This window comes from Gymnodraco acuticeps, unplaced genomic scaffold (assembly GCF_902827175.1).
Source record: "Gymnodraco acuticeps unplaced genomic scaffold, fGymAcu1.1, whole genome shotgun sequence".
In the NCBI taxonomy this organism is placed as follows: Eukaryota; Metazoa; Chordata; class Actinopteri; order Perciformes; family Bathydraconidae; genus Gymnodraco; species Gymnodraco acuticeps.
The window spans coordinates 82,539-97,402 of record NW_022991144.1 but is presented as its reverse complement, the minus strand read 5'-3'; the positions used below and the strand labels follow the sequence as shown (position 1 = coordinate 97,402).

The window sequence follows — 14,864 nt, the reverse complement described above, 5'->3', positions numbered from 1 at the left end:
ACATTTATTTGAGTTACTTTGCAGATTCTATAAAGTATAAAGTATATTCATTACTCGTTATTCTCTACTAATAGTTAATAACTTTGTATTATTTATTAGTGTAGGACACTTATGTATATATAACATCTGAAGATGTGTAGTTTTATTCATGTTTTCACATAATTTTACAGGATATTGCTATATTATTTCACATGTTTTACTTCTACACATTAATATCTGATTTGTAAAACATCATAGACAGAAAGGTATATCCGTCATTTAATGGTAAGCTATTGCAATTCTGAATCCATAGATGTGTCTCCCATCACCCAAAACCCCTGACTATTCTCTCAACTCAGTATTTACATTCTTATATTCAAAGAAAATCAGTAATATCTTTAAAAACTACAAGTCCCTGTCTATAAGCTGTGCACCGTTATGGTGTAAATATAGCCTATTTACCGATTGGATCAAATATAAAAGTCAGCCGAGTCAGTGTTGATAATGCAAGGAGACGTATTGTGTGAAGAGAAATTGGAGATGTTGTTTAATTGCTGATATATTTATGATCCACGTCACATATTCAGTTTCGGTGGCATTTCTTTCAGTTTGTCCAGAAGTCTAGGGCTCTATAAATAAAGAACTACGGCAGATGTGTAATATTTAATGCAGCCGAACCGTGTATTACAATGCATTTATGTGATGACTTCCAAAGAGAAAAGCAAGCACACTCGGATTAAAGTATTATTTAATTTTTTGTAAATGTTTTTCGCATTTCATATCGCATAAACACATATCCCAACGTGCATTGCGGCTAAAACATCCACTCACCGAGCTTAAACCATAGCTCAGGATCTTGGGTAATCAGTTCAGTGGGTGTGAATCGCAATAGAGAGGCGAAGTCCCTCCCTTTCCGTTTGTCAATTTAAAAGATAATTTTGCAAGTCAAAATAAAAAAAGATTGTCGTAAAACTGTGAAGTAACACTTTTCTTGGTGTGAAACCGCTCAATGAACTACATCTCCCGTCTCGCACCACACGCCAAGACGGCCATCACGTTGGCACATTTCACTTCTTTCTTTCAGAATGAGGCGAAAAGTATTAAAAGAGGTGAAAATCACTACAAGTCTGTGCATGTTGAGAGCTGTACATACACAAAAGGGGAGTTAGTCGGTTCCGTAAGAACCAGCATGCGGGACCGGGATTCTGAGATTATTAGTCTTTCTAGTTGCGTATTTTTCATAGTCTTATATTTCAACAAACTGTGACTTTTTTGACGTGGAAATAATTTTTTAAGATTGACAAACATCATATGTGTAATTCGTGGCACAATTAAAACGGGATCAAAAGATAGGTTTTCTCTCTTCATTGACTTCAATAAAAAAAAATCTGAAATAAAGTTGTAAAAATAAGGTTAAAAAATACAGATTTCAGTATTCTGAGGCTCTAAGCCCCATTTATTTTCCTCGCGGACGGCAAAAAAACTCCGACATTATACGATTTAAAATAAAAACAATAATCGTGGCTTGATATAGAGTAAGAACATGTTTTTATGAACCCCACAGCTTCCGGTCTTCCAAGACCCGACCGGACAAAAAGACGTGGTGCAGGCACGAAACATACTACCAATAGAAATACATTGCTTAAAATGGTTCTGTGTGACACGAAAAAAAGGGGAAAATTGTGTTGGTGAACACGAATCAATGGATTAAATGTCGGGACTATAACACGAAATGCCGTGAGACTGGTTTGGGTAGACAGAGGCTCTGGTGGAATTACATGTACATTGAGTCTGTGGTAATTTAGGCTTTTTGTACACCTGCTTAAGGCCAGCAAACTATTTATTTTTTTATTATTTGTTAGATACTTTTTTTTATTAAAGTAGAACAATTATTTGCAACACAGTGCCAAATGCGCTTGGTGCTAAAATGCAACCACAATGTTGCTCCACCTACAATGTTACTGTACTTTTACTACTCTACTTTTGTATTTCTGTTGCAAGAACTCAGATCGATAGAATAATCCTCCATTATTCCAGAACAGCAATGGTCTTGTCCCAGCCCACTTCCTTAATAAGCCTCATAGACATAAATTCCACAAGAGGCAGTAAAGTGTTATGATGTAAATGAATACAGGTTGAAAGACAGGCGCCGCATGGCAGCACGTGTTAATAGCAGCAGTTGACATGCGTTGTAACTTCAGTCAAATCACAACTACACACAGTCTAGGTGGTAAATAAAGGAAATGCTCACAGCATTTCAACCCAAACCCTATTAACACACTACAACATTGTACATACAACTTTACCCCCAGCTTTGGGTTAAAACTCCTAAATGTTTTAATCTTTAAATGTGGCAATCATTTATGACTCTCAGGTTTAGTCTATAAGGTGTGCTTATTTGTAGAAAATGTGTAAAGGAAATAGATATTTTGTAAAAATAACTCAGATCTAAATCACTTTATTAAATAGAGCTTCATTATTTAGACTCATAATACATATTGGTCAACCCCCCCAAAACCAAAGCCATGATAGAGGTTTTAATGATAAACAAACCCCTTTATGGTAATTGACCTCATGTACTGATTACCTACTGAATTTCTCCTTGCTGGTCTGCTGAGCAGACACAAACAACCTCCTTCCCTCAGGTGGAGGTATCCGCAGATCGCCTGTAGGGGCTGCACCTCAGCCATCTCAGGTGGCCTGGAAACCCCCTGCCCTTGCAACACACACTGAAGGCAACTGTTTTATTTTTGGAATGGCCACGGCACGGTGGCTCGCTCCCTAAGGCTTCAGTTCACTTCAGGATGAGTGGCCCTGTGGCACTCTGAGCCGGGATTAACAAGCAGAGAGCAGTTTGTCCCGACAGCCGCTCGCCAAAGGTAAACCAGTCAAACTCAGTGTCTGTTGATTGCCAAGATGGTGGTACTGCAGAGTTGTCCTGACCAATTAGCCGGGTGCTAACCTGGAAACGGTGCATTGGATTTGATAGAAGCACGTGCACTGTCTGAAATCTTAAACGCATGATGCATTTCAGACATAATATCTGTGAGAGGAAGTGATTGCAAAGCATTGTTTACCATGTTGTATGATTAATGACAGGTAAATGTATGCATGAGACACAGATAAACAAATCCTGCACTTTAATTATAATGGCATTTCACTTTTAGTTTTAAAATATTCCCTTTTTTTCTGTTGCTCACTTTTACACCAAACTTCTTTTTTTGTGCAGTCTGCCCAACAAAACAACACCTATTTCCTTTCCCCTCTAAGGTAAGTGCTGCTCAGATTGATATTGAAGCAATGTGATGGTTACCAAAGAGCTTGATCTCCATTCTGTTTAAAAAAGTTCTTTAAAGCTGGAAAGATAGAGGTCATGGCCAACAGCTATCACCAAGCTAATCTTATACTTTCCCCTTTTGAGCTGCCCCAATAGAAGCCTCCCAGATATCCAACCCCAGAGCCATAAAAGGGGGACTTCTCATGTGTCAGCTGCCGTCCTTGTCACTGTGACTGGAGGAGTCCCTTTGACAACAGGGATTCATGTTAAACATTTGTCCATACCTAGGCCAAACCCTCTCAGCTTTTGTTTTTCAAGACAGGGACAACAACTCCCAGGAGTTATATCTATGTTGCAACTTCCACACTTTGAATATTTAGAACAGATGTTGTTGCAGAAAATAGCCCATTGGGTAAAACTATCCTTCTTTCAGATCAAACTATTACTAACATTACATAATAGGACAATTTCAGATAATCATCACTCTGAAACACAAGGATAAGCTCACAGTCGGAGCAGCTCTGAGAGGATTTGGGTTCCGGATAGATTTACAGCAGCAGGCTGTTTGTGTGAGTGCGGGACAGCAGGTGCTCGGTGTCAGGATGTTTGCTCTTATTTCCCCAGGGTCTAAAATAAGAACGTAGACCTTATCTAATGTTACCCAGAGATAAACTCCAATATTCAGACATAAAGGAAACAATTCAGCTCAGGTTGCCTCTTTAGTAAACCAAGTCAAAGGATGTTAAATGTCAGTCACATTTGAATATTAAATATATTCTGTTTTCACACGTCATATGTGAAAATCAACTGCGGCGAAAACTACAAACCTAATATCATCTTTATCTATTTAAATTCTGGATGCAGAGGAATGTGTGTAAGATTTATTGTCAGTTTATTATGCTTCTGACCTTTGACCTTCTTATAGTTTGCTTGTAATGCTAATGAGGAATTTGGTCCAGATTTACTGCTGCACACATTTCAAATTTACTTTGGTTATGAAGATTAGCTTAGTGCTGCCACCCAGCACAAACCGAGTCACCCTCCTGTAACTGTCAATCATCCTCCTTCGAGTTTACTTTTATTTCCTGCAGAGGTCATTTTTAAATCCGACAGTCTCCTTGAGAAACTATTTTCACAAGTAGTTTGTCATCATTTCAAAGAAGCCTGGCCATAAGTTATAGCTTTACATGCCTTTCTATTTCCAATTGTGACGCTCCTTGTAGCCGAGCAACTTCTTCAGGACCCAATTAAGAATCTTAAACCTGCTAATGAGCTGGTTGTCATGAGAGCTCATAGTTTTCTATAGCCAGCTGCCGACTTGTCTCTGAGCCATTTGCACAGGTTAAATCAGTGCAGTTGGGAAGCAGCTGTATACACTATACTAGGAACAAAGTAGGAGACAATAAGTTTGCCTACACATTAAACGACAAAGGAAGCAAAGACAGACACCATCCAATAGCTAAATTATTGATAAGACAAACAACATAAATGTGTTTAATTGATATGATTTCAGCTTAGTAAAAGGTCTACTGAATACATAGGAAGTACAAACTGAAAAAGACTCACTCTTTACTTCACTACCTGCTGTAAAATGAGAAGTGTCACAAGAGATGTATCATTAGAAAATGATTTTTAAGCTTACTTTAAGTTTGAATAACAGAAAATTATGAAGTGATAGTGGCTACTATTTGTGCAGTATCAATGTTGGTTTTCAGAATCCAAAAAGTCCAGCATCTGTTTCACAGATCTTCATAGAATTGTCCAGCTGAAAAGGGAAAAGATATGTCTTATTAAAAACATGTATATATTTGTTATTCAAACACAAAGAATGACCTTAATCAAATACCTCAGTGATTATTTTTGACAGCTCCTGAGATGTCTGAATGAAATAGTACTTTCCTATATGACTCTGTATTGGAATAAAACTCAACATTTCCGACTGCTTAGTGATTAAAACATAATTGAATGCAACCGGCAACTCTTTACATTCCTGCTCTGATGTCATAAAAGATAATACCAAAACAGCAAGGTGATGCGTTACCTTTTCATGAGAAGTTTTGTTGGATCGTTACTTTAATCTCTAATTTGTATTTTTGGGAAATAATTGACTCATTATTAATTTTGAGGACAAATGGTGTTAAAAGCACCATTTGTGCTTTTAACAGCAACTTTGATAAAACTGACTTTTACCTGACCGACTTCTTTTGATTAATAATTTGCAGGTTTTGTGTTTTGTTGTTATTCTAGAAGTAGATTTTTGGATGAAAACATATTGAGTGATTTTTCTCATCTGTCTTGCAGGAGTCTGAATAATGCTGATGGATGTCGGCTACAGTAACGGGCTGGAGCCTGACCTTTCCCAGCCATATCCTCCGCCCTTGATGCCAAAACCAGGCAAAGACAACGCAAGGCTTCAAAAACTCAAGAAGAAGAGAGCCAAGAAAAAAAATAGTCTCTCTCAGACACCCATCCCCTTTCGCTCCTGTTTGTCACCTGTCAACGAAGCAAGCACAGACCTTGAGCACAGTGACCAGTCCAGCCCACCAAGGACACCGGAATCAGTCTACATTGCAGACCCTTCAGTGTCCAGTTTCCCTTTTGACTCCTTCTGTGATCCGTCCGCATCTGCATTCCCTCACCCTCGGAGTAGCCCCTACCAGAAAACTGGCAGCTTCCACACTCAGTCCTATATAGGTCAGATCAGGACTTCTGAGGAGCAGGTGGCTCCGCTGTATGAGTGCTCCTCTTTCTTATTTGATGACATGACTCCTTTCATTATGCCACCTTCGATTACACCACCCCAATCACCACCTAAGCAGGTTCCACGAAACCCTCTTGCTTTCAATTCAAACCAGACACCAAATTCCCATTGGTCCGTCACAACAGTCCCTCCAGCCTCTGTGTCGCAATCCAGCCCTAAAATATCAACTCACAGTCTGACCCTATCCCCAGCCGCCCCCAACTGTGACCCAGGACCAGCTCCTTCTCTGGTTGCAGACCTTCCTCCTCCTCAAGCACTGCTATCAGTTTCAAATTCTCAGATACAACCTATTATTTCTAGCCAGAGGGAGACAAACGCCTGTTCAAAAGACAACCCTCAAAGCCTCCTAGCCTCTTGGACTACAAGACCTAGTGATAATGGCAACTTTGTTCCAAGCCACATGTCTCCGGAGATAACCGCCTCAAAAATATCACTGGTTGATGCAGTGAAAGACACAAAGCCTGATGCCACACAAAACAGGGTTTACACATCCAAGGCAACATTTTATGAGATCTCTAAACCTCCCTCCATGCAGGACCTTATAGTTATAAATCCAAACTACCAGGCAGCATTGTTTTCTGACACACTAAGAAAGAAAACAGATGTGTCAGTGGTGGAAACAGATGAAACACTGAGTGTGCCAATGTCCCAATGTGGAAGATCTAAGACTACTTATTGTGCACCGGCTCGAGTTTCCACACCTTTCATTGAAATATCCAAACCTATCCCCCTTTTATTCGCTGCTTTCAACTCATCCCAAGATCTACAAGCTCCTGCAATTCCAGAAGAAGCTCTGAGACAGAAATCAGTGATTCAAACAAGTGGTACAATTGAACCTCCAGCTGCCATAGAAGAACAGAATCACATTGATTACATTAGTAATATCAGACAAGCCAGCAATTACAAAGAGATAAATGTTCAAAATACAAGGAGTACAATAAATCTAAGCTTTGCTAATACTGAGCTGTACCCCAGAGAGAACTTGTCATCAAGTATGACTGCACTTGACTCTGCCATGGTAAAACCAACACTAATACAACCAGTCATCCTTAAGCTACAAACAAACCCTGTTTTGGAAAGTGGAGCTACAACTTTACCAACGGTCCCATCATTTTTATCCACTGTACCAAACCTCAACCCTACGCCAGTGATTTTAATGCAAGCACCATCTAGTCCAAGCCCCATTATCCCTTATCATCCTCCTGCGGTCAATGCTCGCAAGTCTTTGTCATCACTTTTGGAGAGTCAAATGTCATTAGCAACCTCAAAGCCCAAACCAAGATCAACATATTACGGGCTTACTCCAACTCAGTATGCGGCCTATGGTGGGATAAAGACTGCTGCATCACATTACAGCCCTGCACCCCTCCGTGCAAATGAAACCTCTTCAGACAAAACACAGTCAGCTGTAGCTGTAGATGGAACAGACCTCTCAAAGCCTGATTCAACAAAACAACTGAATGGATATCAAGATCAACCATCTTCAATGGAGGTTTCTACTGCTAACATTTTAAAACCCATAAGGGATTCTGAGATTCCAGCTGATCGGACCATACTAAGTAGCAATGATGTGTTTGAGATCGGGTCAGAAGCTCAAAGTATTGGAATACAATCACTTAAAACATCTAAGGTGGACACAATAAAACCAGAGCTTCCTCTTGGCTTGGCACAGCAATCAATGCAACAATCCACAAGTGACTTATCCACACCAAAAGCCTCATTCTCTGAGGCTCCAATACCAATGCCTAAAGCAGGTGAGGTACACACACAAAATACGGCACTATTTTCTATAAAGGCAGAGATAAATACTAATCCATGCTTTACTGATAGCAGTAGTCTATCAAGTTGTTCCTCACCCTTAGTGAAAGTAGATTCAAATGCAGAAACATATCATGGTTCAAAGGGGAAAGATGCCATAGAGAAAGGTGTTTATCTCGAGAAAATACCTACAAAAGTAGAATCCAAGATCACCAATTACAAACTAACAGAACAAGTACAGATAGCTTCGGTGAAGTCTTACCAGACTGCTAATGGAGTCAGTTCATCAACAGCAAATGGTCTGAATGTTCAACAAACTGACAAGCCTGTTAAAAACCAAGCTGACCGTGAAAAAAGTATTCAGTCTCTTGCCACAGATTTAGAGCCCAAAAACACAGGAAGGGCCATCATAAATGGTACATTTATCACAGGATTACAACAAGCCACCAATCTGATTTCAGGAACACCACTGCCCAGTAGAGGGACTCCTGAAACTGTTTTACATACACACAAAGAAGAAGTTAATCAGTGTTTCAAAGCAAGCAGTGGAGTTCCCTTACCCAATAAGGCATCCACTGCAGAACTTACTCATGACAAAACAAATAACGGGTCCAATTTCTCAAATATATTCTCCAAAGAATCAATTACCACTACCACAGGACCCATTTTTCCTCACAAACCTGTTATATCATCTGTATGTTCCTCACAGTATAGTATCTGCACAGCATCTGCAGCTGTCCAAAGCACAAACATCAATCAACAACTCAGCACTAAAGTTAAAATTAATAGAAAAAGTCAAGTGGAAGGCAACAAGATACATTTGCCTGAAGGTCTCTTAACATTTTCTCAAGCACCAAGTGTACCTAATACACCTGCTGTAAATTATAACTTAATGGGCAAACCTACAAGAGCAATCACACTACCTGACTTTTCTGTCACTGCAACCAAATCACCCAATATGTCAGAAATGACCTCGAATGTGCCCACAAAAGAGTCCCCAAAACTAACCAAATCTGTTGAGAATGTACATCCAACTCCACAGAGTAGCAATGTATCCAATGGCAACCATAACGTTGTTCAAGAAGCAGGTTACTACACAAACTCAAGCAGAGCCATAGTAAAGACCACACAAGCAATTGAGACAAGTGTAAGCATCCCTGCTAAAGTTGCAATACTATCAAGCCAAGTCAATACAGAGCCTAAACTCCCCAACTCTAATAGTTCTGAAACTAACAGAGTCTGTAACTCAATATTTGATAAAGATTTTGAATCCCTATCCACTAATGCTATAGTAGACATATTGACTGGAAAAACACCAACACATTGTATTCCCAGTCTACCTTTAAGAGCAGAAAGCATTCAAATACAATGGGGTATTGAAACAAGACCAGGTTCTAATTGTTTTAAAGGAAACACAATGCAGCATATGCCTAGCAGTGAAACCAAACGGTCAAACAAACCATCTTCCAAACTCTCCAACAAACCATCTGCCAAATCTCCAAACAAGCAGTCCGCAGGATTACCAACTGTCAGCAAGACTTCCACAGAGTCAGCTGGAAAACCAGGAAATGTAGATACTATTCAACACAGTAGACCTGCTGCAGAAACATTACAGTCAAACGAATCCTTTCATTGCAGCAATGTCCACAATGTTCTTGCAATTGAAAAAAGTCTTAGCATCCCTGCTAAAGGTGCAATACTTGCAAGCCAAGTTAATACAGAAACTAAACTCCCCAATTATTATAGTTTTGAAACTAATAGAGTCGGCAACTCCACATTAGACAGAGAATTGCAATCACTATCCATCATTAATGAAGTAGACTTATTGAGAGAAACAACACCAACAGAGTGTATTCCAAGTCTACCTATTACAGCAGAAATTATTCCAACACAATGTGGTATTGAAACAAGACCAGCTTCTAATCTTTTAAAAGGAAACACAATGCCACACATGCCCAGCAGGGAAACCAAACCGTCCAACAAACCGTCTTCCAAACCGTCTTCCAAACCGTCCAACAAAACGTCCAGTAAACAGTCTGCAGAATTACCAACTTTCAGCAAGACTTTCACGGTCTCAGCTGGACAGCCAGAAAATGTATATGCTATTCAACACAGTAGACCTGTTGCAGAAAAGTTACAGTCAGACAAATACTTTTGTGACAGCAATGTCAGCAATATTCTTGCAATTGAAACAAGTCTTAGAACCCCTGCGAAAGGTGCAATACTGTCTAACCAAGTTAATATAGAACCTAAACTCCCCACATTTAATAGTTTTGAAACTAACATAGTTGGCAACACACAATTAGAAACAGAATTGCAATCACTATTCACCAATGATAAAGTTGACTTAATGACAGGAAAAGCACCAATAGAGTCTATTCTCAGTATACCTATTAGAGCAGAAAGCATTCAAAGACCTGGCATTGAAACAACACCCGCTTCTAATCTTTTAAAAGAAAATACAGTGCTGCACATGCCTAGCAGTGAAACCAAACAGTCCAACAAACCGTCTGCTGGATTACCAACAGTCAGTAAGACTTTCGCAGACTCAGATGGACAACCAGGAAATGTAGAGACTATTCAACCCACTAGTCCTGCTGCTGAACTGTTAGAGTCATACATATCCTCTGGGGGCAGCAATATCCACAGTATTGTTTCCACTGAAACCAAAGTCGCTGACACGCTTCATAGTGTGCCTATTACAGACCGAGCAGTGATTAATAAACCATCTTTTAGTTCTGTGCAGGCCAGTAAAACTATCATGCCGTCTAGCCCTACAATGAGGCATGTCAGACAAAGAAGCCCTCAGCTGAGATCAGACGGGACTGAGATTCGACAGCAAGCCCTACATGCAAATCCTGCTCATGGCTATGTTGCTCAAACAAAAAATTACACAAATGTACAAGTAGATAGTAAACACACTGCCAACATTATTACTGAACATGGATCCTATGAGACTTCTGCAGATCAATGTCTTGCTAAAAACACTGTAATAGAACCAACCCCTCACACCAAGCCAATACAAGTCAATAGATTTATTAAAAGTCCACCTATAAGGACAACACATTCTGTAACATCTAAGACTGGGACAAGTGCTTTCTCCTCTTCTGGTTACGTCATGGCTAACATGTCTAGTATCAGTGTAGAACAGCAAAGCATTGCTAGTCAAATCGCGTCGTCTCAGGATACTTTTCAAACCACTATACATTCTGTGAGCTCTCAGACTGGAGTGAAACAGTTGAGGCAATCAGTCACTGAAACAAAGACATCTGTAGAAAATAAAATTCACACTGACAACACTCAAATCGTCTCAAACATTAATTCAACTAACCATGCTTTCGCAAATATTCAAACCCTTGCCAAAGCCAACAATGATGCTAAAGACACACTAATCGCTCCTAAAGTAACTAAACCTTGGGCCTCTCCTCTACCTGAGCCAAAATGGCGTACTACACAGATTCGGACCTATACTCCAACCTTGCCCCCATCTTCTCCAACTCCGGTTTCTTTAAAGCATAAAAATGAAAATAAACCTTTGCCCGTCACTGCGAAAGATCAGACAAAACCTCGCTATACATCTCTTCAAAATAATACACCTACTAACATTGTTGAGCCATCTGCGAAATCATTAACAGATAATATCAGAAAACGAGACAGAAAACCACCCACAACTAAGGATGTTTCTTCAGTCATGAATCACAATGCTGAGGTTAATGTAGATTCACAATTGAAAATGATCAAAACAAAGGTAGAAACTAATTGTAGTAAGGAAGAAACAATCTCGTCACTGAACAGTTTTTCTAGCACTCCAATACAATCTGCTGTTCATGTTTCAAACAAACCGACTCTAAAAACACAGCCTCATGATCCACACATAGAATCAAGACCTTCCTCTGTCCCTGTAGAAACAAAATTATCAGATGCAAATTCGGATACTTTAAAGTCTACCCCCAATCAGGGCCAGATTAGCATGCACAACAGAAATGTTCAGCCTTCAACAGAGCTACCACTAGAGAACATTTCCCCTGCAAAGCCAGCAACAGATACTGTCATGAAACCATCCATAGTTAAAGCCGCTGTGATTGACTCTGCCACTCCCGCCCCTCTGCCTCAGGCCTCAGTCTCTGTCAAAGCTCCATCCCCAAACAGAGGAATGTCACCGCCATCTCCGCAAAAAACTGGGCTCAAAGAGAAGGAAGTTCTGAGGACCAAAGCTTCAGCTGCGCCGACGGAAGCCCAGGCAGACAACCCCTCCACGAAGTCAGCGACATCAACTGCATCTTCAACTGATGACAAGAAGGATGTGACAGCATCAGCTCAGCCCAAAGCACCCCAGAAGCTAAAAGGCCTAAAGGGGAAGCTAAGTGGATGGACACGGCTCAAGAAACACATGGTCGTGGAGCCAGAGGAACCTACGTTTCCAATGCTGGAGATCAAATCACAGGTTGATTCCACTGCCAGCAATGAGATAACAGATCAGGGTGGTGATAAGTTGTCCCCAGACCAATGTGCTCATCGAGAAGTGATTAGTGACAAAGAAGGTCCCAGGGCATTAAGGATGTGGGATGCCCTGCTCTTTCAGATGTTCTCAACAAAAGAAAGAATCATTCAACAGCTCAACACCACCAAGAAAGATTCAGAGAAGAAAAAGGAACCTAAAGACAATCAAGCAGAAGTTCCTTCTTTTGTCAACCGCCTTCCGATTTTGTTGTACAGCCCCCGTTTTGATGCTAGGAAGCTTAAAGAGGCGGCAGAGAAGCCACTCTCGAAAATAGCAGCAGTGTTTGAAAAGGGACTGATCAAACGCAAATCTCAGGAAGATGAACAAAAGGACTTCAACAGGAAAGCGAGAGGATTTGGTTCAACAAACTCTACAGATATATAACTTGATGTGTTGCAAAAGTATCTTTTGGAATGGCAATGATTGGTAGTGTGTGGCGAGAGAATAAAAACAAAAGTGGATTTAGTTCATTTAATAATTATAAATAAGGGCTGAAGTGAGGAGTTTGATTATTTAAGAGGGGCAACAAAGTATGATTGATTTATTAGAACCTATAAGTTGTAGTTGTATGTGTACAAGTAAATATGTATGATATATTATAACTCTAAAAAGTAACGGATAAAAACACAGTGGTGGTATAGGTGAGGAATCATTGCACTTAAAAGTAGTAAATATGACAATAAAGAAACAAGATAGACGATGAAAGCAAGGAATATTATGTACGCTGCAACTTTACTTGGTTGGATTGTTCTTTTTTCATTTGATGATAGTGTAGTTGTGGAGTTGAATGCATGATGTGTAGATACATTGATTGATAATAGATTGTTTCATTTGTAACGCTTCCTTTTTCTATTTTTTCTAAAGAAAGTAAAGCTTTCATTGTACTCCGCTGGTAGGCAGTCTTTAATATCTGTAATAAATAGGACTTTTACATTCCTGGAACAACAGGGCAGTTGGATTTGAAAGAAGGAAAAAAGGCTTGAAGGTATAAACAGAACAGAAGAAGGTTTCTGCAAGGTATGGATGGAAATTAATCGGCAGATGTTCAGGCTGCCGACCAGAGCAGGAAACTACAACCACACAGGCTGGTACAAAAGAAATAAGGATCCCACAGGAGGTCAAAGTTTAAATTTGGTAAATTGAGTAAATACTTTCAAAACAAATTGTCATTAGCCTCCGCTCAGTTTATATTAAGTGCTAATTAGCAAATGTTAGCATGCTAATGCTATAAACGTAACGTAATGGGCAATGTAACGTACATTGCCCAGCCATAGCATATCCAAAGGGATACAGAGTCTGAATTCTGTTTTATAATTAAAAGTACCGTTTTCTATCGTTTAGTAAGTTGGAGATCCATTGTGACCTCGCAACCTCAATGAAATAGAGATAAACTAATTTACCCTGTTGTGGTTTGTAATTTTTTGCCTTGTGGTGGATTGTCCAGGACTTGTTGGATGTAGAAGTGGATGCCAATGAATGATGAACATGATGATGACAATGATGATGCTGAGTCCTGCTGTAGGAAGACAGACTAACTAAATATTGAGGGATAGCTAGAGAATAAGTACAGATATTAGAAGATGAGTGGGGCACTCATTTTGAGGATTTGGTGCTGCCATAGCAAGCATTTGCATGTTAGTTTTGAACCTTTTTGTCTCTATATTTCGATTTAAAAAAATAGCTGTTTTCCCAAAGATGATCATCCATATGTGGAATTTCATGTGAGGTGGACTTCCTAAAGCTACACAAAGCCCCATTTATTACTCGAATGCTCAAGCCATAACATGTTTTATATTAACTGTGTGATCAAAGGTGCATAAAGTTAAATGTGAAACTTTTGTCTTGTATTTCCCCTTTCTTTAACACATATATTTGATTGCTTTTACTTATAGATTGTCAGACAAAGAAACAAAGTACCAAATAATAAGAACTAAATTCAACTGTAGCTTTAAAAGGAGACACAGACATCACTGCTGAAAAGTAAATGGTTAAAGTATAATGTCTGTGGTTCTTTATATTTGTGTTATTGTCAACTACTTCCATGAAGGGACCAGAACCAACAGTGTTAGTACTCTCTGACTTCCCAGTGTTATATAGGAATTCAGTCTTAAGCCGCCCCGCCCCTACTGACAATGAAAACCTATAGTGATGACTCACACACATACTCTTTAGTTTTTTAAAAGTTCAAACAATTTCCATAACTTTTATTTTTGTTTTAAAACATTAACTCAAACAGTGGGAGATAGTACATTTGTGGAGGACTATTTTAAGCCGCAGGTTAATCCACGTTTGCTGCAGTAATAGAAACCATCAACAGGCGGTTTGTGATCCCTAGGGATCTCTAGGGATCACAAATGGTCTGTTACCCATGAAACCTTGAGCTCTTAAGCTAGCAACAGACAGTATGCACCATACAAAGGTGTGTCTATGCATGGTACTCAAGGCCACAACATTTTGTTGAAGGCCAGTTTATTATGCAGCCCAACTGTACATATTTAGTGGGGGTTCCTGCTATGTATTTATTTCAGCTAAGGTTGCCTTTGGCTGAAACACAGTGTGAAACCCCTGTTTTACTAATTGTTTGTATA

The 14,864-nt window shown here is 39.6% G+C and overlaps 2 protein-coding genes across 2 annotated transcripts in view; one reads left to right on the top strand and one right to left on the bottom strand.

Moving 5' to 3' along the window:
• The first annotated feature begins 2,766 nt into the window (after positions 1-2,766).
• Positions 2,767-14,114, top strand: LOC117560376 (mucin-2-like). The gene is made up of 3 exons (XM_034237241.1): positions 2,767-2,858; positions 3,209-3,249; positions 5,558-14,114. The coding sequence occupies exon 3, from the start codon at positions 5,569-5,571 to the stop codon at positions 12,658-12,660; it is 7,092 nt and encodes a 2,363-aa protein (XP_034093132.1). The 5' UTR covers positions 2,767-2,858; positions 3,209-3,249; positions 5,558-5,568; the 3' UTR covers positions 12,661-14,114.
• LOC117560377 (lymphocyte-specific protein 1-like) overlaps positions 4,736-14,864 on the bottom strand; it is a 45,001-nt gene continuing 34,872 nt past the window's right edge. Inside the window, exon 14 of the mRNA XM_034237242.1 lies at positions 4,736-5,021. Within this exon, the coding sequence (XP_034093133.1) occupies positions 4,996-5,021 (26 nt within the window). The 3' untranslated portion in view covers positions 4,736-4,995. The remainder of the gene's footprint in view (positions 5,022-14,864) is intronic.